The sequence below is a fragment of the Crocodylus siamensis genome, chromosome 1 (genome assembly GCF_052110815.1).
Source record: "Crocodylus siamensis isolate JL-2025a chromosome 1, ASM5211081v1, whole genome shotgun sequence".
In the NCBI taxonomy this organism is placed as follows: Eukaryota; Metazoa; Chordata; order Crocodylia; family Crocodylidae; genus Crocodylus; species Crocodylus siamensis.
In genome coordinates, this window is record NC_143395.1 from 305,695,553 (window position 1) to 305,722,837 (window position 27,285).

The following is a 27,285-nucleotide window of genomic DNA, read 5'->3' on the forward strand; positions in this document are numbered from 1 at the left end:
AAGATTAATTGTTTACGCAGGTTTATCAGGAAGCTTGAGTTAAAATGGGCTGACAGGCAGGCATCATGAGTTGGAATCATCTTAAAGTAGCAGCGATACAGACATGATGCATAATTTACTTTTCACTAAAAGCTGAGATATTGCGATTTACCCTCCATTCATGGTGCAGTGAGAGCATGCATCTGGGTAGTTAGTTCAGAGCAGTTGGCATGTTTTAAGCCCTTGAGCTCTTTTACCTCATAGAAAATTGTTCATATGTCTGTGCCCAAGTACCCCTCAATGATAATGGCTTTATAAACATTTTCCCCATCTTTTCTCTCTTTCACATGTCAAAGATCCACATAAAAGAGAAAAAAGACTGATTATATCAAGGAAATTGTGTCAGTGATTATACCCAAAGTGATGTCAAATGCCTAATGCAAACAGGCTGAACAAAAGAGAATAGAGCTCATTCAATTTCTGTCCGTTATGGCAGTCTTAAGTATTACTTGTTACAAGAGTCTAAAAGTTGTTTAACAGAATTTTTGGGGGGGTTTTGTTTTGCTTTTGTTTTTACAATACACATGTCTTGGAAAGAGAACAATGTTTTATACAAACAGAAATATTGCAAAACAGAAAATTAACCCATCTCAGTCCATTGATCCAATCAGTACCATTCTTATGAGATCACAGGGCTTATAAAGTACTAAATCCTGGATAAGTATAACCTTCTAAGTCAGATTATTCAAAGTAGAACTGCTGGGTTTGAAGACATGCTGCAAAAAAAAAAAAAATAACTGAAGCACTCATCCCCACATTATTACCACTTTTGCTAAAGTTAAACAACCTCAAAAGTAGTTTGGCTCATCTGTTAGCATGGCTGACTACACAGCACCAACAATTAAGAGCATCTTAATCCATCTCCATCCATCTAGGAAGCTTTACTTCCTTTTTCTGGACAAGGTCTTGGGTCACAGAGCTACATGTCTGGATTACTGTAAATTACTTCATTTGAACCTGAATATGAAATAAATGTATAGGTTCCAAGTGGTACAAAGTGACTACCTGTTTTTTTCCTCTGGTTTAGGTTCTTATGAACATCTCTAACCCATAATCTAGTCCTTACATTGGCTTCTAACCTACTTTCATGGCCAGTTCGTAGGAAAATAAGGCTGGAAGGGACCTCACAAGGTCATCTAGTTCAGCCCCCTACTCAAGGCAGGATCACCCCTAACTAAACCATGCCAGCCAAGTGTCCAAACCTGCTTTTGAAAACTTCCAAGGACAAATTCCACAGCTTCTCTAGGTAACTTGTTCCACATTTGACCATCCTCAGTCAGAAAGTTCCTCCTCAACTCTAACCTAAATTTCCCCTGCTGAAGCGTAAGGCCATTGGCCCTAGTTTTGCCTACTATGGTCACAGAGAAAAGCCCATCTCCAGCCTCTCTGTAATTACACTTAGAGTATTTGAAGACTGTTATCAAATTCCCCCTCAGTCTTCTCTTCTCCAAACTAACTAACCCTAATACTTCCAGCCTTTCCTCATGAGTCTTGCTTCTCAGGCCCCTAAATTGAAGGTCTTGATCCTAATCATTGAAGCAATCAACAGATCGGATCCCTGCTACAGAGGCTGCATACTGATCTGTGAACCACTAAAGACCACTCTACTCCTATTGGACAATTAAGCTCACAAAGTCCAGAAGAAAGGCATAAGAGCAGGGCATACAGAATACTTAGTTGAGAGGAGCAGGCTGTAAAACAAATTTACAGAGCAGATTCAATTAATTAAATCCCTATTCACATTTAGAAATGCTGCAAAATATTACCATTTGATAGCCATTTTTCCAGCACAACCAGAATAGCTTTCACATCATTGGTCACTTCATCCAGCTCACCCATGAAAAAAGCAAACAGAAAAAGCTAAGACCCTAGTCAAAGTCCTACAAGCCAAAGAGAGAAGAGCCAGAGACTCAGCTTAATCCATTAGGGATATTGCTGCCTTTTTTTTTTTTTGAGGAAAGCTGAGTTCCAACTAGTAGCAATTTACTCTAACATAGACTGGATCAGAATAAGTATTTACAGCTTAACATCAATCTCCAGGCAAAAACTCCAGCTGCTCCTACATTCATGAGAATGATCTGTCCCATCTGCATCACAGTGTGTACAGATTCAGGTTGTATTCCATGAAAGATATAAACTATGTAGCTGGGATAGAATTAGATACACTTTTGAATATAAGAACAGATGAAGAATGTCTTGCATTTGCATTTGAAAGCTTGTCTAACTATCCCAGCTACACAACTGGTCCAATAAAATATATTATCCCAAGAAATCCTTGCTTCTTCAATACTATGAAAACTCAGCAGCTCCAAACTCACCTCATTTTGGTCCCTACCACTGGATTCCTCTGTGTCTCAGATTAGTATCTCTAATTTTCATGACTTGTTGAGCCAAGATTTACTTTTCCAGCATTTCTTGGCAATATATAAAAATCTTCTAAACAACTTAGAATCACTTTAAGAGTAACATGAAAATGCCTCCCTCAAAAGGAAAGCTACATCGTGCATTGTTTTGTACTTATACAAATTCCTGATTATACAAATACTGATAATGACAGGTTAGAAAATAGCAAAAAGTGTAAGTATTCAGACTTCATTAAAATGAACATTCTTACCATCCAAACTCTCTTTCTGTTTTTCTGCTTACATGTTAAGAGTTTGCACTGTGCAATACATTTTGTGCATACTGTAGTTACATTTTGAAAAATTAGTAGCCCAAAAGTTTTGAGTTAAGCTCTATTTGAAAATATATGAAAAGCATGCCAAGGCATTTATCAGGTGCCTTGTAGCTTCTTTATAGAACCTCCAGTTTTAATGGAAGCCAACTTGGTATTTAAATAAAATAAAATGCAATTTTTAGGAAGTTAGTGGGCTTAATATTTTAGTTGCCAACAACATGCATGTCTAGAACATGTTAAATCTGGTAGCAAAAATTTTAAAACAGATGCCAAACTCTTCACTCTCAGTAAAAACAAACAAACAAATAAAATGAAAATATCATGCCATAGCATTCAAGCTGTTTGAGTCATCAGTGCAAAGACTATTTTAGACCAGATCCAGGTGTGTGCATTCATACATAGATGCAGTAAAACAAATTTATCTAACTTTAGTGCTAGAAGCTGTAGCATGTAAGCATATCATGTAAACTTATGGTATCCTATGTATTTATACTATCAAATTAAAATGAGAAAAATAAAGAATTGTTACAGCATATATCTTTATATATGAGACATACATTAACACTTCCATAAGTTTACCGCATTTTATAGATGCAAGAAGTTCAAACTTTAAAGGGCCTTCATAAGGCTTTCACTGAAAGCTGAACTCACCGCTATTCGCAGGATTGAGGCTTTCACTGAGGTCCATTTGTCTTGCCTACGATCTATGACAAGGATAAATCCAATTCCAGCATCTCGCAAGCTAAGTTCAGAGGGAATAAAAGAAAAACTATAGTTACAAAACGCAGATGAAATCGGTCTCCAGTTCTCTGAAACCATAGTTCACAGTTGAGCAAAATTAGTAAATTAACCTTCTTGCACTGAACCTTAAGTTATTTCAATTATGCATGTGACTGCATACAGTTACCATGAGGAAGACAGTGCTCCCAAATGGATTCGATGCAGCTTCATTTAGTCAACACACAACTGCCGTCAACCATGGGAGGCAAGATTTTTGCATATCCTGTACCAAAATTCCTTGAAGAGAATGTACGTCCCTTCAGTTTTTTAGGAGGATTGTTACAAGCGTAATCCATCTTTCACGTACTTTTTGAAATTCAAGCTTGAAAACAGAATCATTTCCCTTCTACAGCTGTTACAGTAAACCCCCTCTTGGATTCATTCCTTACTCTGTTGGTGTCTGAACCCCTTTAAAAAACACAAGCTCCTAGGATCCATGCCTCCCATTAATTCTTGCATCTGAATTTCTCAGTCTTCCATGTTAGAAACTTCCTAATAGGGGAATTTTTATATTCAAAGCAAAAAATCCCCAAGGAATCCAAGAGCTCAAAGTCATACACTAGAAAAAGAAGATAAGATGCACTTCTTTGGGAAGGAAACATCTGTGAGAAAGATCACACTCGAATCCGTGTGCAAAGATGACCTTTGTTTTTCTGCTGCATTCAACTGTAAGTCTTACAGTCACAGAGTACAAATAAAGAAATCTGCTACTGTTTTGTATTTCATATCCAAGCCAATTGTGTGATGCCAGCAGCAGACTTGCCAGCCAATCGCTACTGGAATGAAAATGACAGGCAAATACAGCCTTGAATGATTTTTTTTTTTAAATATTTGGCAAGTCTTGTATATACTGTATTTGAAAAACACCATATGTCAGTTTAAAGACAAGAAGCAAATATAAACTGAGGTTGACCTATATTGTTTCTACAGAAGCTCTAAATACTGTGCTGGTAAATACTACAGTTTAATTTGTTGTTTATTGTCATATTGCACTGATAAGCTATTGCTACTTGTATTAGGCTGGAAAGATGATATGAAAATACTCCCTGATTATTTAGCACACCAAGCTGTTGTTTGTGATTATCATCTTTTACATTGCTAGCTAGATTCATTATGGAAAAAGGGTATTTCATGATAGATAAAAACTCCAGGCACCCACTGCAATCTCTTACCTGCACCTTTACTACTACAGGTAGTAATATCCCCTCTACACCCTCCCCTTTTCACACTGCAAGTAGCTCAGTTTATGAGCTAAATATTTATAGGACCAAAAAAGATAATAGAACAAGATGTTAAAGAATAATTACTAATGTTATACAGAAGTGACCAAAAATAACGAACACAGAAAGGTGAAACAAACACATGCACCATTTTCTTATGTTGCACACAAAATGTATATGCATTTTGTACTGAAAAGTGTTCTAGTTTTATGTTGCTGTAAAATATTGTTTTTTTTCCAATATGACCATTTAATACATGCTTGCTCTGTTGTATTTTGTCTGTTTCTTAATGTGAAAGGAAATATGACAGCACGTAGGCAGGAAAGCTTTGTTTAGACCTTGTTTAGAAGCCACTCTTCTGTTTACTATAAACAAGAAACCTGGCTACTTGTCATATATGACGAGAATCCAGGTTTCTTGTTTACAGTAAATATATATATATTTTTTGGGAAATTTTTGTGTTCCAGGTCAAATTAGTCAGATCAGTTCCGAATCCTTTTGATTAAATAAAGTTCAAACACTGTTATGTACCCCTGCAACTGGCAAGCATGCTCCATCCCAGACTTTTCAGCTCGAGGCATCAGATACTTTCAAATCCAATTGGAAGGCATCCTATGCTCAGGTCCAGGCCTGGAAGCTTGGGGTTTGGGTGCCCCTGAATTTTACTTGCCCTCAGCCAACAGCCACAGACCAGCTAAGGAGGAGTTCCCCATTTCCATAAAAAGTCAGCATGTAGCCAAGATCGGTCGGAATTTAAAATTACCATCTGTCTTATATGGTACACTGAGAAACACGTCACCAATCCGTCTTTTGTAATGAATGGGCCAAATTTATTTAAATGGAAGGGAGTCTTGGTTAGAATGACAGCAAAGTCTGTCTGAAACAGAAGCCAGTCACCAACTCTCAGCAATCCTTTGACATCCATAAAAAGTATGAGTCATTTGATAGCCATTTATTGCACTCCCCCTCAATGGTTTGCCTTCACTGTGAACTGGAGGAATTTTAATTCAGTCATTAATTTTTTTGAGTATGTGTATGTATTAACTGAAAAGTCTTAAGGCTTTCACCTTCCATAAGAAAAAATAAATACAAAGCATAAAGAGATCAGTCTTGTTCCTCTACAAGTTTACAAGCAGAAAAAATAGACCTCCCACCCCCAAAGTCTAGCACTGTGAAGATGCTGAAAAGGTTATATTAGTAGTGCTCTCATACTATAGGTCAGAAGTAGCGGAAGGAAGTGGGAGGGGGAAGATATCAAGAAACAAAGAAAATTATTTTTTATTATCTGTCCTTTCTTTCAGTACCCCAAAATGTAATGCTGAGTGACTGAACCGTGCCAAAACAACCACTTTCTTCTCTGTAAATGCACAATTCTCACAGCATAGGGCAAGGGCTGAGATTTCTATTCAGTGAATCTTCTGCTTTGTTATGGGGACATCACCCTCCTTTGTCTTCTGTTTGTAAGATTTATGACCTCATGTACCTGGGGGAAAGGGTGGGAGAGTTTTCTGTGTCAGGCTGCAGAAGAAAACTTTCCTTTAGCGTATGTGAAAGCAATTACGTATTCATCTTCTGAAAGATCCTTCCATGTCTCTGAGGTATGGGTGGTGACAGCTGTGACATAAAATAAGGAGGTCTAAAGTTTTTGCTGCTTTTATACTGTTGCATGCAAATTGCTTGTATACATTGCCCATCCCAGTAACAACAACAACATAGTTATTACCTTCTGGTTCCTCAGTGCCTTGGTAAGGCAGAGATCACAGACATTGCAAATTCAGGACAGGATTAGATCATTTTTGGCCCACCCAAGTGATATGGATTTAATAAAGTTTATTTCAGTCTTAACAAGCTGCTTATTTTCTCTTTTAAAAAAGCACAAGTCCATAAGCTTGCAAACAGGAAGCCAACTGATCTTCCTCTTTGATCACTCACTACCTTGACCATACCTTCCTGGTTACGCTAATTTACCTAGGAACTTTTGCTTTCAAAAGCTGTTCAATTATTTCAGCAACAAGACTTCAAATGGGACCCAGTAAGGAATCGCTCTACTAAGCAAAGCACCAGAAGGATATTAGCAATAATGTTGCAGGTGAACTGTGATAATCATCGGGCACAGACTCTTACAAAGAGGTCAAGCATTGGGGTGGTAACTGCACTGATCATTAAAGAACAGCCTCATGCATCAAGAAGATCAGAGATTGCTGAGCACTCTTCATAGTAAAAGGTGTTTACACACATCTGAAATCAGGTATTATTCTGTATTTGCTTGTTAGAAGACTAGGACAAGGAATCAAGAGCATAAGTCACCCAGCTTAGTAGTAGGTGACTAAAAACCAGATGACTAGCAGAGTTTGTTTTCAGATAAATTGGAAGTCATAAAGCTTCAATAGCCTGGATTATAGCCATCCCACAGCTCTCTTCTGACTCAGAGACAATGGCCAGGTAATCCAGCTGCACTCAGCAAAAACAATGTAAATGTTAGTTCCAAGTGTGAAGCTCCTGAGAGCAATGACAGGCAAGCACGACTAAAGCTTCTCATTCCACCAACGCTAAGAATGACATCTTTCAGAAAAACCCCATAAACAATGTTCCACTTGTTACTTAAGTAGGAGAGAAACAAGCTCCTGCTCATTAAAACTTTACATGGGCTTCTTAAGGTACTCTGAACACTTGGTGGGGAGTGGCATCCAGTCGGCAAGACAGAACTCTATTCTACAGCAACTTTAGTTGAAAGGAAATGTATCACCAGCACAATGTTTCGGATATTAAGACATAAGAAACCCCCCCTCAGATTCTTAATCCAGGAGAGCTAAATACTCCACAGAACCAAATATGCAAGAGAAGGGGGATCCATTTTCCAGACATTGAACAACTGTCTGCACAGAGCTCTTATTATTTTGTTCTTATGGGGTGCTTGTATACACCGCAGGGTTTAATCCTCATTAAATTACATGGGTTTATAAAATTTAAACTTGTTTATTTTGGAGCACCGCATCAGTGTTTGCATGTAGTAGGTTTTCAAACTAAATAAGCTTTGGAGCATTGCACCAGTGTTTTCACAGGCTTGGTTTTCAAATGAATTAAGCCTGGTCCCTGGCCCCCCAACCCATGCTCTGCCACACAGCTGTGGGAGCAGGGAGCTGGCAAACAGCACAAGAAAAAAAAAAAAAAAAGCAGAAGCAATTTGAAAGCAGAAACAATTCAAAGGGGTGCGCGACAAAAAAAAAAGTCACATCAATGTCTGGTCGACAAAGAGGCTCATTACACATCTTAGTGCTTTTGTTTGCATGCAATGAGTCTATGGACATGACACTTTAATTTGTGGTGAACCAAACTAAACTATACTAAAAGGAGTTTTAGTTTAATGCACCAGAAAGACTTTTAAACTATCTGGAAAACCTGTTTGTGCAAACAAACAATTGCGTTGTTGTAGCACAAAAAAGGGCAAAAAATGTAGCATGTACAAAGGCCCCTGGTTCTTCACCACAAAGGTTACCATCTCTTCAGAAATTGTTCATCTATGTTTTTTCATCCTAGTCACCAGCTTGGTTTCTGAGCAACTTAAATTCATTAAAGATAACTTTCTCTCCTTCCCTATTCTCTAAGGAAGTGCTTTAAATTTTTGATAGAGGTGGCAGATAGATTACTAACAATATCGAAAAGGCAAAAGTCAAAGGCCTTTTACTTGAGAAATCACTGCTTCTAAAGGGAATGAGATTGTCTTATGCATGCCTCTTTCTGTAAAGTATGGGAATAAATCATACTTACCAGTCTCCACAAATGCTTCAGAACTTGTACCTTACACAACAATTCATAATATAAAGTCTTGGTTTCAAGATGGAAACTTTCTAATAAAGGTCATTTTTTGAAGCAACATGTATGAGTAAGACAGATTGTTAGATTTAGGCAGGTTGTTTCATCATTTACTTTACTTGGGCAATGCGCAAGTTTTCTATATTTGACAGTTACTTATGAGATGGAGGGTCTGTATTTCAAAACATGAAGCCTAATTTGAATACTGTCCTATAAGGCTGTACATGCATTTAAGACATTTTACCACCTAAAGGTTGCTTTTAAGAAAGTGCTCAAGAAAAATCTTTCAGCTCAGGAATACATTGAGCTATCTTACAAAATAAACGTCTTCAGTAGTTATCTTTCATTTCATTATTATGAGCCTTACAAGAAATACTGCAACTCCAGATTTGCATGATTTGTGTATTAAGTTATAGGATAGGTCATTGTTGCTCAAACACAGAGAAATAGAAATGACTTTGAAATATTTTGGTGCGGTGGCTCTCCTTAATTACCTTTACACTGCTTTAATATATTAAATATCAATGCAACACTGCAGAGCACAGAATGCCCAATTCCTGAACCTGTATGTTTTTTAGATTCATACAATCCTCAGCAGAAAAGCTAGTGACCTTTTAGACGTTTAATTTTAGTGTCAGTCTCCAAAATTCTGCAATTTGGAGAATACCATTTTACATGTTTTAAAAATGTACACCTCACTTAAAACACTACAGGTTTTATGGTGCACACCTAATTCTTGGTTGGACAGCTCACAATACTGGTGGCAAAGAAATGGTCAAGCAAGAAAACAAAAAGAATAAATGCCCAGTTTCCCAGTGATGCCGGATGACAGCTGTATGATATCACCATGACATTTAATTTATTAGACAGAAAGCAACAGCTTACTGCCAATTCTGCCTCTGCTGTGTACGTGTGACTTTAACCAAGGCCAATGGAAGCTGCCCACATCTGAGGAAAGAACTGTTTCCAGCAATCATAACAAATAATAAATATTAGTCACTTGAATACAGTACAGCCATTTAAAAGTACCTGGCAAGCCTAAAGAGCTGTGCTCATAGCTCATCCCCAATGGAATTAAGTTGGTAGCTTGTCTTTTCAGGCTCTGGAATCTCCTGTGAATCATCACCAATTTTGCAGTATAAATAACCCACTATAATTCAGTTCCTAAAACAGAAAATTTCTGAAGACCAGGAGAATCTGAGAATTTTTATATTCTGGTTCCATAAGTTCAGTATCAACAAGTCAAATTTCACAGACAGTGATTACAATGATGACAATAATCAGCGCCATCTCTATTAAATCATCATCTACAGTTTCAGAGAGAATGATAGATTTAATTTTTTAAAAATATTTATACCCATTCAAACCCATTCAAACAGCATACTGAATTAGATGGGTTGCGGTATCAGTCTAACGTGAGAGCTGGAGTCTCCAAGTCTTGTCCAATTGTATTTTAGCAGCTTAGAAAACCACTGAAAAAAAAAACACTGCAATGTGGTCTGAAAGTAAACACAATTTACAAGTTCCCAAATTCTAAACAGTACTCTAGTCCAGTGTCACTGTCTCAAGTAATAGACGGATCATTTTACTTTTCTGGTTCAGGATCTACATCTATAAAATAAGAAGAATACTCATCTAACTTGTAACTACATTCTTCTGACTAACCAGCTAGAGCCTGTACCTTTACCTTGAATGAGCTGATCACTGTATAAAACAAACACAGCGTACCAACCCCTACCAGGTTTTAAATTACTTCACTACTTTCCCATTGTCAAATCAGACCTTCCTGCAGCACTTTCAGCAAAGAAAGGAGGAGGAAGCTTTTGCAAAACCAAAGTTAAAGCTGCCAATTTATGTTCATAGAGCTTTCCATTGAAACTCATGATCTACAATAAACTTGTCATAAGAATATGCTTTTAATCATCATATGACAACTTTGGGCATCTATGCTGCCCTTAGTAAAGGTGGAACTCCAAAGAGGAGTACAGAGGAGTACCAGCAAGGAGAGAGAGAGCCGAGAATCTAAAAGCAGCTCATCGAGGCTTTGCCTGTCCAACCCTGCCTCCTGGTGGTTAATGCAAAAAATGGACTACCCGGGGGGAGAGCAGGAGCTTCAGCCAGGACAACAAAACTCAGCAAGTAATGCATAATCTGCAAGTAATTCAGACCCAGTCTTCACAGGCTTTCAGATTAAAAACTGAAGTTCCAACAAATAGTTTATTGTGGGAAGAGTCACAGCGCATGGAAATATTTGTATTTTTTCCTCAAATATGTGCATTTTATGCCTGAGGGGGTTCTTATCTTTGTTTTATTTTTGGCAGCTACTCCCTTCCCTTCCAAGGAACGGTAAAGCAGCATGGAAAAACAAACAAACAAAACAAAACTACTCTGAACTAGACCCAACTTTGGCCTTCCTGTTTATTTAAGTGAAATTGAACCTGTTGTTAAGGTTCTCATTTTTGTTTGGGAAGTTAAATACACATTTCCTTTTCTCTTCCCCCAACTCCAGCTGTTCTTCCCTTTCCTAGGTCCTACTCCAACTGCACCTTTGATAAAAACTGTCATTTCTTTCTTTTGCTGCTGAGCTTATTTTTAGGTTTGCTACACTATGAACTCACGTCCTGTTGGGATGTTTTAGGCACTCAGTACATTGTTGAGTTTCTCACAGTTGGGGCCTGAAGTTGGTGCACCTGGTTATAGTTCAGGGGCTCACAGCAGATATGCAGGAAGAAAATAATTTTAATCTCTGTGGAGTTGTGGATAGTATAAACCAGGGTTGGACTGGCGGTCCAACTGCAGTTTTCCTTGACTGAAAGTGGGGATGGGTGAGGTCATATAGGGAAGGATGAAATGGCAAAGAAGAACAAGTAGCAAAATGTACTTCTGAAGCTGATCACAGGTTTAGATAAGGCAGCCGAAGGTGAAGTTGTAAGTATGACAGGACTGCATGCAAGTCAAACAGGGCAAGGGCAGAGAAAAAAAAATAAAGAATATTATCAAACTAGGTTTAAGGCTTAGATAAAAAACTTTGGAAGGAAGCAGTAAGGGATATCGGACATTAAAAAAGTGGGGTGCAGTAGTAGCAGCAGCAGAAAGGTCACTCACTGTATGTGCGCTCAGGTGACAGTGAGTCAGCAGCAAGGAGATGGAGGGGTACAACTGTATCACTTTAGTTCTGTACCTGGTGGGGATGGAGGGAGCTTACCCAAAATTGAGACTCTTTCTATATCACTACACAAGTACATAATTGCCACACGTAAACTGACTTTAGTATAAAGTAAAAACAGCATACAACATATAGCTGAGCATAACTTCCCTACATAGTCATCTTGTTAATACAATTTCAAAGGGTCACTTTACCTAGGATTTCAGTGTTTTACTACTATATATTATTAGTGTAATAGTAAATGACTCAAATCCAGGGTAGTTATCCTACTCCCCCCAAAACGTCTAATCGCATAGGAAAGTTGATGCATGTGGAATATCTCATAGGTTCAACTCCAAATTAATAACATGGGGTAGCTGTTTGCTCAGTGCAAACAAGTTTTCACACAACTTTCTGACTGGAGATTGCAACAGCATCTGTAGCACATTTTGAAGAGGTGGTCACACATCTTATCCTTACTACAGAATAAAGTTTATTGTGGATCAAAATGTGGAATTAACTGCAATAATCCTGTTGCATATCCACTTCTTAAGGTTAACGCTCCACCTCCCCATTTTCAAACCCATACAATATTTGTATCTGCTCCTACAGTAGCAATACCTTATTGCATTTGGTACAGAAGCAGTTACCAAAATTTAGAACAGGTTCTTAACATATCTCAAATCAACTGGCAAGGAAAACCGAGGAGCAGCATGGCCTTTTCTTAAACCCAGCCCCCTAAAGATACTACAGTTTTGATAGGTTTCCTAACAGACCTGTTGGAACAGCTCTACAATACAACCCCACTCATGTCACATGTCACCAACATCATCTTTGAGATCTTGCTCTTCTTCGTCTCTGACTAGCCCATCTTCTTGGCATCTTCCATGTTGTCCTATGCACTTGGAATGCTATCACTTCAATTTGTCAAACCACTTGCAAATCTTTCCTAAAGCTTACCATTATTGATTATTGTTGCAGAACACTCGGGTGCCCTGAGCCTGAGAGCAGGAATGGCTTAGGAGGCCCCTAGTGGCAAGAAGGGGGAGGCTCAGCTGCAAGTCACCAGGGCAGCACAGGTGCTGGTTGCTAGGGCAACCAGTGGGGCCAGCTGACAGGAAGGGCAGGGCTTGGCCCTTCTTAAGCCCAGGCGAGGCCAGGAGGGTGGTTCCCCTCTGGCAGCCAAGGAAGGGGGAGATGCTCGATAGCAGGAGCATCCTCTGGTTGCTGCCATGGGTTGGAGTATTTCCCAGTAGGGATTAAATGTTGTTTTGGCCGGATGGTTAGCTTTTTATGTTATAGCCCAGGGGCTTTGTGTTTTTGTGTTTGTTGTTAAACCAGAGGACCGGGTGAGGCTATTAGGGGTTGGAGGAGGCCTCATAGGGACTCCATGGTAGCGTGGGGATCCTGGCGCCAGAGAGGGTACAGCATTTGGGGTGCATTGGCCGCAGCCCCAGAGCAAGGGGGGCAGCCAGAAGCCCAGAGAGAGGGCTGCGAGGAGTGAGAAGCCCCAGAGTAAAGGGGACAGCGAGAAGCCTCTGAGAGAAAGCAAGGGCCATGTTAGTACCATCTGCGAGGCTCAGGCTGCGGTGTAGGGGAGGAAAAAGGAGCCACAGACAGTACCCCCTGGCACCAGGGTGCGTAAAGTGGGCAGCCTCCCACTAATTACAATCAATCAACCAATCAAGATCAAGGCATGGCAGGTGAGTAAGCAGGTGGTTGGCCCATTACAGGAGGGTGGAGCCACCAAGAGAAAGGCTCCAGTAGCAATACCCCTGTCACAATTATATATAATCAATATTTAAAAGCCGTGGTTTGACATAGCCCCTGGCACTTGGGAGCCAGGAGCAGGGAAGAAAGGAGGGATCTGGGCACATGTGCGTCCCACATACACATGTGTGCCCCCTTACCTGACCCAAGGCAGAGGCAGATGCAGCAGCAGTGGAACCAGCAGCGTGGGTAGCAACAGCTGATCTCCCAAAGGTAAGTGAGGCAGAGAGATCTGGCACAGCTGAGCCAGATCTGGAGTGGAAGCCCCCGGATCCCTTCTAGCTGAGCTGGTAGGGAGCCATGCTCCTGAGCCGCGCCACGTGAACAGAACACGCCAGCATTTGCACCAATGGGCAGGCAGGAAGGACCAGGAGGGAGACTCCTGCAAGGGTAGGGCAAAGGCACCACACAAAAATATAAACAAACAACAACTTACATAAATGATGTTGATGCAGAGTCCTGCTAGGGCCCCTGACCAGGGGGGCACCACCTACCCAGGGCTCGTCTGAGGCCTCCACCCAGACAGAGCCCATGGGGGAGCTGGCATCTCCCTGCCCTCTGGCCTGCAGGGGATGCCCAGCAGGGCTGGGGTGGCAGGGATTGGGGGCCCCCACAGGCACCCATCTTAGGGCCCTAGAGGTGCAGTTGAGGGAGCTCCAGGCGGAGGTTAGCAGGTTGAGGGGAATCATGGAGGTGGAGGATGAAACTGATTGTTATTTCCCTTCCCTGCAGGGCCTTGCACCCAAGGAAGACGCACCCCGGGGTGTGCCCTCCACTGCAGAGTGGCAGACTGTCACCTCCAGAACTAGGGCTGCTCGCAGCAAAGCAGTACCAGTTCCTCCAGTCAGCTGGAGAACAGGTATGAGACCTTGGTGACACTGCAGGAAAAGGAAGAAGAGGAGGAAACGTCCAGAAAGGAGGCAACTCCACCCTCTCCACACTCTGAATAGGCTGAAGGAGCTAAGCAGACCTGGAGAAAACATCAAATGATTGTCATAGGTGACTCCATCCTGAGAGGTACAGAGGGTCCCATCTGTCACCAGGACCCCTCGATACGTGAGGTTTACTGCCTGCCCAAAGCAAAGATTCAGGACGTGATGGGGATGATCCAGGCCATGATTCAGCCCACCGATTACCATCCCATGGTCTTAATCCATGTGGGCACTAATGATGCAGCCAGGTAATGATCACCTGATGATGGACTACTACTCTCTGGGGGCATGCTGAGGGAGATGGGGGCACAGGTGGTATTCTTTTCTGTCCTCCCAGTGAGCAGACGTGGAAGACGACACGAGACCTGCATCAGAGAGATCAACTGGCAGCTTCAGGAACGGTGTTTTGAGGTAAGCTTCAGCTTCCTAGACAATGACCCGCACATGAGGACGAGAGACATGCTCAGGTGGGATGGGTTTTACCTTTCCCCCAAAGGTAAGTGTGTGTTCTCTTCTAGGTTGGCGGATCTCCTCCAGCAGGCTTTAAACTAGGCTTGTCAGGGGAAGGGGAAGACTAGAGTGGAGGAAGCCTTGGACCACTAAACGAAGTGTCACCCACAAGAACAGCCCAGCCTAGACCAACGAGCAGAAGAAATACCCAGGTAAGCAACAGGGGACCAGGCAGTACCGAGATTAGGGGGCCAGTGCACGCATCTTCAGGAGGCCTCAAATGCCTCTACACAAATGCTCGTAGTATGGGGAACAAGCAGGAAGAACTTACCCTCCTGCTAGCTGACAACAACCCAGACATAGTGGGGATCACAGAAATGTGGTGGGACCCAATGCATGACTGGGTGGTGAATATCATGGGCTATAGGCTGTACAGAAGGGATAGGGCAGGAAGGGAAGGTGGGGGTGTGGCACTCTACGTCAAGGAGGAATACACATCCTTAACATGTAGCATAAGGTCAGAGGAGGGGCACACTGAAGTGCTTTGGGTTAGAATACAAAGAAGTCAAGGGGAAAGGGACTTAACTACAGACCACCCAACCAAGGGGAAGAGCTAGACCGGGAATTCTTAAGTCAGCTCACGGAGGGAGTTAAGTCAAAGGACGTGGTCATCATGGGTGACCTGAACTTTCCAGACATCTGCTGGGAAGAGCAGTCAGCCAGGTCTGACCACTCACATAGGTTCCTAGCCGAGATACAGGACCTTCATCTAACCCAGGAGGTACACAGCCCCAGCAGGGGAGATGCCTTGTTGGACCTGGTCTTGGCGAGAGGTCTGCGGGTGCTTGACTACCTGGGTGACAGCAATCATCGCCTGCTGGAATTCACAATCCAGGGCAAGGCGGCAAAGACCTGCAGCAAGGCAGCAGCCCTGGACTTCAGGAGGACAGACTTCAACGAGGTAAGGAGAATAGTTGGGGAGGCACTGAGGTCCTGAAGGGGAGAGGAGTTGGGTGTCCAAGAGTGGTTGTTCCTTAAGGAGATGATCCTCCAAGCCCAAAGGGAGGTAATCCCAACATGGATCAAAGGGGGCAAGAGGGGACAAAAACCTGCATGGCTTGCCAAAAGCATACAGGAATGTCTCCTAGACATCTCCTAGCTAAAAAGGAGGTATACACTTGTGGTGCTCTGGTGTGGTGCCAGAGGACTGGAAAAGGGCCAATGTGGTTCCCATTTTCAAAAAAGGGAGGAAGGAGGACCCAGGAAACTATAGGCTAGTTTGTCTTACCGCTATCCTGGGTCAGCTTTTTGAGAGAATTATCCTGCCACATGTCCGTGAGGGGCCAGCAGAAGAGATTATGCTTAGGGGTAACCAACACGGGTTCATTAGAGGCAGGTCTTGTCAGACCAACCTGGTGGCCTTTATGACCAGATCACCAAATCCTTAGATGCAGCGGTAGCAGTGGACATAGTCTTTCTGGACTTTAGGAAGGCCTTTGACACCATCTCTTACCCCATTCTCATTAAAAAACTAGGGGACTGTGGCGTTGACACCTACACAGTCAATTGGGTTGCTAACTGGCTGGAGGATCACACTCAGAGTGGTGGTGGGTGGGTCTTATTTGACCTGGAGGGATGTGGGCAGTGGGGTCCCCCAGGGCTTGGTCCTTGGGCCCGCACTGTTCAACATTTTCATCAGTGACTTGAACGAGGGGGTAAAAAGCACCCTGTTCAAATTCGCAGACGACACTAAGATGTGGGGAGAAGTGGGCACACTAGAAGGGAGGAACAGGCTGCAATTGGACCCAGACAGGTTACGGGGGTGGGCCGATGGGAATAGGATGGGTTTCAACACTGACAAATGCAAGGTGATGCACCTGGGGAGGAAGAACCAGTACCATACCTACAGGTTGGGGAACTCCCTTCTCATCAGTGCAGAGGCAGAAAAGGATCTTGGAGTCATTATTGATGCCAAAATGAACATGGGCCGGCAGTGTGGGGATGCAGTCAGGAAGGCCAACCGTACCTTGGCATGCATCCACAGATGCATCTCAATCAGGTCCAAGGAGGTGATCCTCCCCCTCTATGCAGCACTAGTCAGGCCGTAGTTGGAGTATTGAGTCCAGTTCTGGGTGCCGCACTTCAAGAGGGAAGCGGACAACATGGAGAGGGTTCAGAGGAGGGCCACTTGCATGATCAGGGGGCAACAGGGCAGGCCCGCCGAGGAGAGGCTATGGGACCTGAATCTGTTCAGCCTCCACAAGAGAAGGCTGAGGGGAGGATCTAGTGGCCATTTACAAACTAGTCAGAGGGGATAAGCAGGCACTGGGGGAGTCCCTGTTCCCCTGAGCACTACCAGGAGCGACCAGGAAAAGTGGTCACGAGCTGGCAGAGGATAGATTCAGGCTAGATATCAGGAGGCGCTACTTCACTGTCAGGGCAGCTAGGATCTGGAACCAACTTCCAGGAGAAGTGGTGCTGGCTCCTACCCTGGGGGCCTTGAAGAGGAGGCTAAATGAACACCTTGCTGGGGTCGTTTGATCCCAGTACTCTTTCTTGCCATGGCAGGGGGCTGGACTTGATGATCTGCGCAGGTCCCTTCTGATTCTGCAAACTATGAATAATATAGTAGCATTAGATGCTTTTCTATTGTACTTAGAGGCATGGCTTCTGGTCTGAAAAGCGTGTACCATTACCAGGAAGCTAAGGATATGTAGCCAAGTTGAAAGGAAAACCTAAAGCAATCAGGCATTCCCCAGGTACACTGGCTATTTCAATTTCTCTTTCATACTACCCATTCCAAGTCTTTTCAGAACACAATCTTGCAAAGATATATGCATGCATGAATGGGCCCATTGAATTAAAAAGGACTATTCGGAAGAGTCAAATGATGCATGTGTTTGCCCAAAAAATATTCCTGTTTAATGCATCTTGCGTCTTTCATAGAAATTATATACTTTAAATACTTACTTTTCAGTGAGCCCTTTAAAAGAGACAGATGTAATGCATTCATATTTTAAATGAAAAATTGTTTATAATCCAAAGCATTTATAATCAGTCTGAACTGTAATGGTTTTGAAAGCAAAACACAGATTTTAGTAAAGAGAGTTAGACATAGGCCATATTATCCTTGAGGAACCATTTTATGAAATAAAATAAAATAAAATGGGTCACTAAAGCTGGAGGTATTCCATGTTGGTTAAGGCTATATACACGTGAACAGAGAGCAGAAGTAACCTTATTCCAGAGCTGTTAACTCTCACAGATTCCCCCAATTTTCATAATTATTCAAAGATGTCAAATTTAAAATACAGATACAGGCAACCCCCACTTAATGCTCTTAACAGGTTCCCAAAAAACAAAATGTTAAGCAGAATCGTGTTAAGTGAAGCCTGCTGCCAGCTGTACATGACTGTGAGCATTATAACAAAACTCACTGAGCGCTAAGTGGAATTGGGTATCAATGTAAAACGAGCGTTATAGCAAAATAGCACTAAGAGAAACAGAGTTAAGTGGGGGGTTGCCTGTATTTAAATGCAAGATACAGAAATGTGAATGCCACTATAAAAAACAATGGCAAGAGCTCATTTGGACAGAATGCAGTTCTGGTCATACACGTTCAAGAGAGGGGCTCTAGCATAATTGCACAAATGGAGAATCTACCTAATGACGGGATACAAAGAATGCTTGGTTTCTTTGTCTAGCCTAACAAAATGAACATGAAGAGTGAAGATGGCATCTGTCAAATACAGCAGGAAAGTAGGGGGAAGTCAACAGAGCAGGAGAACAGCTATAAAGGCAGTGTTTGTGAAAGAACAAATGGGCAAAACTGGCCATGATTGAGTTTGGCTATAAAGCAGGGGAAGGTTTCAAACCATTAAAGGTATGAAATTTTGTGGCAGACTCTCCAAAGGAGTAGTTGGGATGAGAAACCTATGTGGTTGCCTGTGATGGCAAGTGTCATCCAGCGGAGTTCCCATCCAGTCCCATGGAACTATTTAATGCTTCATGTTTATTTATCACCGTCACTACTAGTTTGAAACCTAGTAAATTAAACAATGTTAAAGTACTATAAGTGTCCATTAGTATATCCTTTAGTACTTTTTTGTACTCTTTTCCTTTCATAATAACTTTCTAAAATATTTTGAATTTGTCTCTTTCATGCATGTTTTTGCATATAAACAAAAATTGAAAAAAAAATTAAATTCAGGGATACAGTAAGCCTGAATTTATGTATATGCATCAATTTTTTTGTTTTTATACACATATATATCACATATGTGATTTATATGCCACCCTTCCCAACAAAGGCTCAGGATGGCTTAGAGCAAGAGAAACAGAGCAACTTAAAAGGCCCATTAGACTACACAAAAAATAAAGCAGAAACCTACTAAACCCCTTAGCTTAGCTTTGGCTGCTAAATGCTTCCCCTATGCTATTCTGTCATCTACATAAGTTAAGAGTGGGAACAGGAAGACAAAAAGATTGAAAGTAACAATAGCTAATGCTAGTCTCCTCTGCAGAGATAGCAAGCAGATTATAAGAAGAAAGTCTATCCATGGTAATATGTAGAGGATGAAGGAAAGAGAGGGTTGCATGGAGATAAGTAATCTTGGGCAAAGGAGGCATCAGGATGAGCACCAGACTAGGTCAGGTTTGTTTTTGTTTTTTAATGTGGTGTTCTTGTTCCTACAGAATGATAATTAACTTTGGATGTTCCAATTCAGGAGCACCACAGTGGCATGTGTGTAAGATTATAATCTTCCAGTTTCTTGCATCTAAACAAACAAAGCTAACATTTGTACAAAGTCCTGAGCCCAAAATAGAAACAACTCCCCCCCCAAAAAGTACACCCTATTGTTCTTCTATAGAGCAGACAGAGACCATTGTTATAGTCTGCTCTCAGAAGAAACTGCCAAGAGAACACTGCTTCTGAACGAGACATCCTGTCCATTCTTTATGTGGGGAACTCATCAATTTCTTTTGAAGTATTTCTGCTACACCCTGTGTTTATTTAAGTGATTAGTGTAAATTTAAGTCACCAAATTACAGTAATCACAATATTAACAACAATTTCATTAAAATAATTAATGTAAATATGCACAAACTATTGGAATATAATAAACATATTAAAGTGACAGGTGTGTTGGACAGAAATCTATAAAATGACATGGATGGGCAGACGTAGGATTTTGAAAAAGTGCGGTGCAGGTGGCGTGGCACATCATATAGAACACAATACATTTTTCTCCAGTTAAAGAGAAACCCAATGCTTTACCAGATGTTCACAATATACTAAGGGGCTAGCACTATATATTATTCAGTTTCAGATCAAAGCAAAAACAAACAATTAGTGGAATGAGTATTAATTTGAGATTATATGTAAAGTTTCTTTAAAAAAAAAAAAAAAGAGCACAACAAACTAGGCCAAAGAGTCAAAAGATTCCATGTCATTACTGGGGGGTCTACCCAACTTGGTGGCAGCTGGCCAATTTTGTCAGCAGATCAGAGAGCCAACTGCCATTTTTGAAGGGTAGTCATGGCCAGAACTCCCCCCCACTGCCAATTGGTTGTGAGGGCTGTCCATCATGTGCCCCCCACGCCACCAAGTGGTGGCAAGGGATGGGACTGCCTGACAAAGCCCTCTTGGGCAATAAGCAGTGAGGAGCAGGGATGGCAGCCACCTGGAGCCCCTCCACCCTTGTTTCCACCCCCCCTCTACCAGCTGCATGGCTGGGCAGTTCCCTCTGGGGAGCCAGCATTTTTTTTCAGTAAGTTTGCTTCCCCACACCCCCCTGCAGATTTCACAGACATTTCCTGCTTTTGCGGGTACTGCAAAATTTAATGTTTTCTGCAAAATACATGAAATGGCATTAATTGGTAGGTCCCTCATCATTAGTCCTGTAGACTATATTTTACTCAAATCTAAGATTATCCTGTATTTAAGACCCTCCTCAATAATTAGGTTCTACACATGGATAATTTATAAAATTTGATATAGTTTTCCATTTATAGACTCTAATTATTGGAGGGTTGTCTTTAATTCACTCTCCCCCACCCCACTGCTGCAGAGGGGCAAGCACTAGGGGTGCAGATGGTGTGGGGTGGTCACACAGCTTGCTCCCCTGTAATCTCTTCCCCCGGCCTGGCTCCTGCTGCAGCCTCAGGTCCCACCTGTTTGCTCTGATCCCCCTTCTAGTCTCTGCTCCCCATCCCACTCCCTTTTTCTTGCTCTGTGCCAGTAGGCTCCATACCTGTTCTAGCCTGGGACACTGAATATGGCCCCAGCCTAGCCCCTATAGCAGTGCAGGCTGCATGCTGCTGCTACAAAGTGAGGCCAGGCTCAGTGCCCCAGCCTACAGCATGGACAGAGCCTTTCAGCGCAGAAGGAAGGTAAGGGGGGAGAGGGTAAGGGTGGAGGGAAAGAAGCAGCCGAGAAGAGATGTCAGGGTGCAGGGAGCAGGCAGCAGCTATAGCTATGGCCCAGACCCCAGGTAGGGGTTAAAGTCGAAGCTCCAATACCTGCCTGCTCCCTCCCCAGCCTCATTCTTTATTCTTAGATGAGGGGCTTCCCCCTCTCCATGTTAAATTGGGGGATGGGGGAAACCTAGTTTTACCATCAAGTAAACATGGTAGTTAAACATACATCTCATTCAGATTCACAGAAAAAAAAAAAAAAAAAAAAAAAAAGCAACAACCAAACAAACTAGCCTTCTTGAGTGTCTTCACAGTGCCTTCAATACTTCACTGTCAGTCAATTGGTAAAGAGGGGTGGGGCCACATGACAGGCAGCCCTCTCAGCCGATCAGTGGAAAGTTGCACTAAATGGCCTTGTGAGGTCCCTTCCAACCCTAATTTTTCTGATTCTGTGAATTCTATACCCAAGTTAAAAACCTTAACTTAGATGTAGCAATATTAAATACAGCTAAAGACAGTCTGCAAAGCTGTAAAAGAGAAGAGAGACATTACCAGGAATGCTTTGAGGACAGCAAAATTTGCAGAAAAAAGGTAGTTTGAATATTGGAACATAAAGGCCATTAAAAAGGATAAACTGCTGTTACTGCTTGGGGAGTGGAGAGAGATTAGCAAGAATCAGAGAAATTATAGAGAGACAAAAAGACAACGGGCTCTGTCAGCACTGCTTGAATTTAAGTGCTGCTGCCCCTCACAGGCAGTTGGTTTTAAAGTCTGGTTGAAGCAGGAATCAAAGGGGGATAACAGGGGTACAACTACACACCACACCCCCTCTGGATCCACCCCTGATGACACTTGCCCAAGATATACTCCCAATATCTAGTTTATTGAAATAATAAAAACATTTCACAGGAAGAAAAATGCTTTAAAAAAAAAAAAAAATACAACGGAGTAAAAAAAAGAAGAAAAGACTTAATGTGTTGACCCTGCTCCTTTAACATGTTTTAACCATTTTTGGAGATTCTAACAGAGTTCTCTCCCTTGCCCTTGGCTGCTTACTGTAAGAGTATCCTCCAAGGAAGCATTTTTCACTGAGGGATAGCCTAACATTATCCAATGCGTGTGATGGTACTACAGCTTTCATCTGCCCATGTGTTACAAGACAGCACTCTATTTCCCCGCCACCTGGCCCAGTAACTACTGTGAAGGCAGCATTCACACATGAAAACAAGGCATGGGAGAAGGACACCCTCCGAAAGGCCACCAGACTTTTTCTTGAGACAATTAGTTTACGTTTCCCACAAGTATTTCGAAGCGTCACAAAGTTTAGGGCTATTGCTACCTTGTGATATGCAAGGCGTTATATATACTTCAGTAATATATCTTTGGACTTCAAATCCTGTGATTGCTTATGCAATTGCATAATTCAGGCAAGATGGGTATTAACCTTTTTATACAGATTGCAAAGTGCATATTAGAAGATATTCTGAGGTGGATTTAATTTATTGTATTACACCCATTCCTATTTTATAGGCAAAGGGGTCTTGCAATATCACTGATATCCACATGAGGGAGCTGTATTTTATGAAACAATATTCTTTCTACAACTACAAGGGGGCATAGGCTCCTTTCACTGCTACTTAGCGCTCTCACACAGCACTGTGACATCTTTACTCACAATCCCCTTCACCAGTAGCCTAGATTTGTAACATTTACTATTTGGGTAGGTAGGAAGTGAGGCTATCATGTATATCATGCACTCTGCAAGAGAGTATTATGTTAGCTAATCCTGTTTCAGTCTAAGATGTGCCCATTGTAAAGCAACTCTCTCTCACTTTTCCCTAAACACAAGTCTCCCAGTAAAAGCCATTTATGTTGCATCCTCATACTGTATTACCATGAAAAAAAGCTTTACAGAGAAACTGTTCATAAAACCCTGGGTTCTTAGGTCTTAAAGAGCAATACCCAAATATTTAACCCACCCCCTAAAAAACAAGGACAAGGTCCAGCTTGGCACTTAAGTCTTGTGGGTAAAGTGATGTGGGCTAGGAAACTGATTTTTTTTAAAGTATATTTCAGGGCAAAATTTCCAAAAGAAATAGGTGTACTATCAAACTACTAGAAAAACTATAGCTCCTTCTGTTCAGGGAACTGGTGCAAGTTAAACAACTGAGGCAGTATTTTGCAGGTGTAAGTGGTAACTCCATTAGAAATATTGCCAATATAATTTTAGGGATGAATCTTATAAGTGTAAGCAAGGTCAGAGAAAGCAGAGACTCCCCTATTAAGTTGCCTGTGGCAGTTTCTTGCTAACATTCTAGTGGAATACAGTTGCCCTATATATTACGACAGCAGAAAGTTGCTTGACTTGTCGCTATGATAATCCATGTGGCAATCCAGAATCTTTTGCCTGAACAAATAGCATAAATGATTTTTTGAAGTTTTTCAAAACATGTTGATGTTCTGAAGTCATGTTAGAACTTTAAAGTATTTTGTTACTCAGCAACCAGTTGGCAGTTATATAGGGCATTTCACCAAAGCTTATTCTACAGGGTTGCAGTCAAAGTAGCACTCAGCAGGGCAAATTGCTTAATAGGTTGAACCAAGTACACTTTGAAAAAAGTTCCAAGAGTAAAAATGTTGGCTTTAATTTTCATCCTTCTTATAAATCTTGTACCTTAGGCTTGCTTAATAAATAATGGATAATGTAAATAACTGGCTGACTTTTTCTTAAAGGAGTAGTCTGAACTGTTCATGAAGCTTTTCAGTGGTGTATGTTGTAGCTGTGTTGGTCCAAGAACAGGAAGACAAGGTTCTTTGTGTAAGTCTGATATATCTTTTATTAAACCAACTCAAATAGTTGGGCAAATTCTTCTTAGCAAGCTTTCAGGTTTAAAAACCCTTTGTCAGGCTGAGGAAGCATCTGCTGTTGGTGTGTGCGCTCTTCCTGGGTGGAAGGAATAGTAAAGAAGCCAGAGGCTGGTATGCAGGCAAGGAAAGCTAGTCAGTGAAGATGTAAATTGAGGGGTCAGTGGGTAAGAGACAGGTTGGGGGTAAGGGGAGAAATGAATGTAGCAGGTAAATAGTGGAGAGGCAGCTGGGGAGTCAGATGTCAGGCAGGTTATAACAACATGTCACAAATCCAATGTCTATATTTAGTCCATGATGGTTTGTATCCAGGAGGTTGAGGAAGTGAAGTTCATGGCTTTGTCTGTGAAATGTGTTTTGTAAATTTTCTTTGAGGATTCAAACAGAGATTGGAGAAAAAGGGGGTTTCTTGTGAGAAATGTGCCCCCACTGGTTAATTGGTAAACAGGTAACAAAATGGCCCCACAGTACACCAACCTTTTTATGAGCCAGCCTGACTAAGGGTTTTTAAACCATAAAACTTTCAAAGAAGAATTTCTCCAACTATTTCAGTTAGTCTAATAAAAAATATAAGATTTACCCAAAGAACCTTGTCTGCCCATGAAGCTTTTCCATCTTTGAAAGGTTAGCTACATATTGCAAATGCTTTAACCCAAGATTAGAAAATTAACATTTCTTGAGAGTTAGAAATGCCAGTATCAGTGTGAATGACAAAATATTGGAGCATCTCTGATATTTAAAAGTTGGTGGCTCACAAAACAAGCAACATGTACAAGGGTAGAGAACAGCAAATGGAGAGCTAAGAATGGAGGAACTGAAAACCATTCAAAATACTGGACGTGATTCCCAATTACAGTGAGGGAACTCTAATGAATTTTAATTTTAATAAGTGATGATGCAGAGGTATAAGAGCCAGTATCTAAGTAGCAGCATTTTCATCATTCGTTGAATGATGTTCCTTTCTTGTACTTAACTCTGTTTAGGATTCATAAGCTAGGTGGGGCACCTATACATGAGCAGTGAGGCTGCTCTGATATGCTGTAATTACATGGAGCATGGTAATTACTGTGCTCTAGCAGACTCCATCATCTCATGTATCAGTGTCCCTGTGCTGAAAAACAGTGGCAGGGGCACTTTAACTAAAGCTTGTTCGAGCACTCTCATTGCCATGTTTCAGCACAGGGACACTGATGCATGAGATGCGCTTGGCACTTTAATTAGAGCTGCTCTAGAACAGAGGTCTCCAAACTTTTTTGATCGCCACCCCTATCAGTAAAAAATTTTTGAGCACGCACTCCCAATACATATATAAATATATGTATATTTATATTTGTGCACCCCTATCAGTAAAAAATTTGATCATGCACCCCCAATATATGTATATTTATATATCTAAATAGAAGTTCTAATATTTTCTTCCTGTACCCCAATGGATTGTCTTGCACACCCCACTTTGGAGACCACTGCTCTAGAAGACACTCTGGGTGCTTTAAATTAGGGTGCTCCCCGCCCCCACTCTGGCTGGATCACGTGTATAAATGCCCTGTGCCCAAGTCCTGTGAGGGGCCTGGTCCAGGAGACATGCTCAGAGCATGCCCCACGTGCACAGAGAACACTGCAGCCATGGCCACTTTTAATCAAAAACAAACAAAAACAGGTGCAGGTGGAGCTGGGGGTGCCCGCCTTTTATAGAATAGCCTAGAGGTTACAGCTTTTGTCCAGGAAGACAAAATGCCAGGATTTAGAGCCCACACCTCAGTCTTGGGGGTGGGGGAGGAATCAAAACCACATTTCCTACCTTCCAGAAGAATGCCTGTACTACTAAGCCTCAGGCTAGACAATGAGGGCAATCCCAACTCCTCCTGTTGACATGGGGCCGGTGTGCATAAAAGGAATGCAAGACTCACAGAACCAGTAAGACTGCAAAATTCCTGAATAAACGAGAGAGATTCTGAGCCATGAGGATGAGGTGTCCCAGAGATGTTTTAGGCACATTGGTATTTTTAATACTATAATACAAGAGTGTTTTTAAAATTAGGTAGCTTTAGAACTGGAATTAGTAGAGCTATGTCAAGATGGTGTCTATTCTGGCTTAGAAGCAGGCCAATTAGACTGGGTGAGGTACTGAGCAACATGACTATATTGCTTTCAATAACGCTGCACAGCACTCACCCTGTAGACAAACACATTTGTTCACAGTCAGCTGCCTGTGTGGCACTGCATTGCACTTTCTTCTTTGCACTGTGTAGTGCCAACCCTTTTGGCTCCTCACTCAGGTTTGTGAATTCCATTCCCTGAGCAGGCATGGCAATGCCGAGTATACTCATGCCCCTGTCCCTTTGTGGATTTGACCCACAGATAAGACCATCTGTAATGCTGAAAAGAGTTCTTTACGGAGGAGTGCATTATAAAGAACTTAAATTGTGGACTAGTGTTTTTTTGGCATTCAAGGTTTAAATTACCACCATCATTCCATATGAATTACAAAAATGAAAGCAGCCTCACTAGAGCATCAAAAGACCATACCAGAAGAAGGTCAGATTCCCAAGAAGTGGTACATCTGAATGAATACTCAAACACATGCCTACTGTCAGCAAAACCCCCCCAGAAGTTTGCTCCATAACATCTGACAAACTGAGCCATTGAAAACATGCCCACAGAGCACTGGCGTTGTGAAGTCATTTACTAGTCTTATAAAAGTGGTCTTCACTCTACCGAAAAAAAAAAAAAAATAGAATTTATCATTTAGAGCAGGTGTTGAGACATGGAAGTTCATCTGATTTGGCAAACACTGTTAAGAACCATAGATAGCAGGGGTTACAAATTTGGTCTACAATTATTTGAAACAACAAAAAGCTGTTCTTAATGCTGTTAAGAGGTTTAAATTTGCCATTTATACAACAGAAGGGCAGACCAAGACAAAGAAACTGATGGAGCAATTACTGATCAATTTTAGAAAGAATGAAAAAGCAAACTAGTAGTTGACAAATACATCTGTGACCAGTGAAACTGAGGCACAGTCTACCAATGACAGCAGGTCTTCCCAATATAGCAAGAAGATTATACAAGAGAAGAACAGAGGGGAGAGGATAATGAAAACATTTTGACTTAAACTGTTTTATTCACAACGTATTTTTTTTATTTTTTTATTTTTATTTTTTTTTTAATATCCAGAGT

At 41.6% G+C, this 27,285-nt stretch overlaps 1 protein-coding gene across 7 annotated transcripts in view; it reads right to left on the bottom strand.

The window, feature by feature from the left end:
• MCF2L (MCF.2 cell line derived transforming sequence like) overlaps positions 1–27,285 on the bottom strand; it is a 174,845-nt gene that overhangs the window by 46,963 nt on the left and 100,597 nt on the right. For 6 of the 7 annotated variants that reach the window (XM_090022005.1, XM_090022050.1, XM_090022015.1 and 3 more), the window contains exon 4: positions 3,368–3,458. In XM_090022005.1, coding sequence (XP_089878131.1) covers positions 3,368–3,458 — 91 coding nt within the window. Of the gene's footprint in view, positions 1–3,367; positions 3,459–4,054; positions 4,106–27,285 lie in introns of those variants that run through there. The other variant, XM_090022041.1, reaches the window with a different exon arrangement.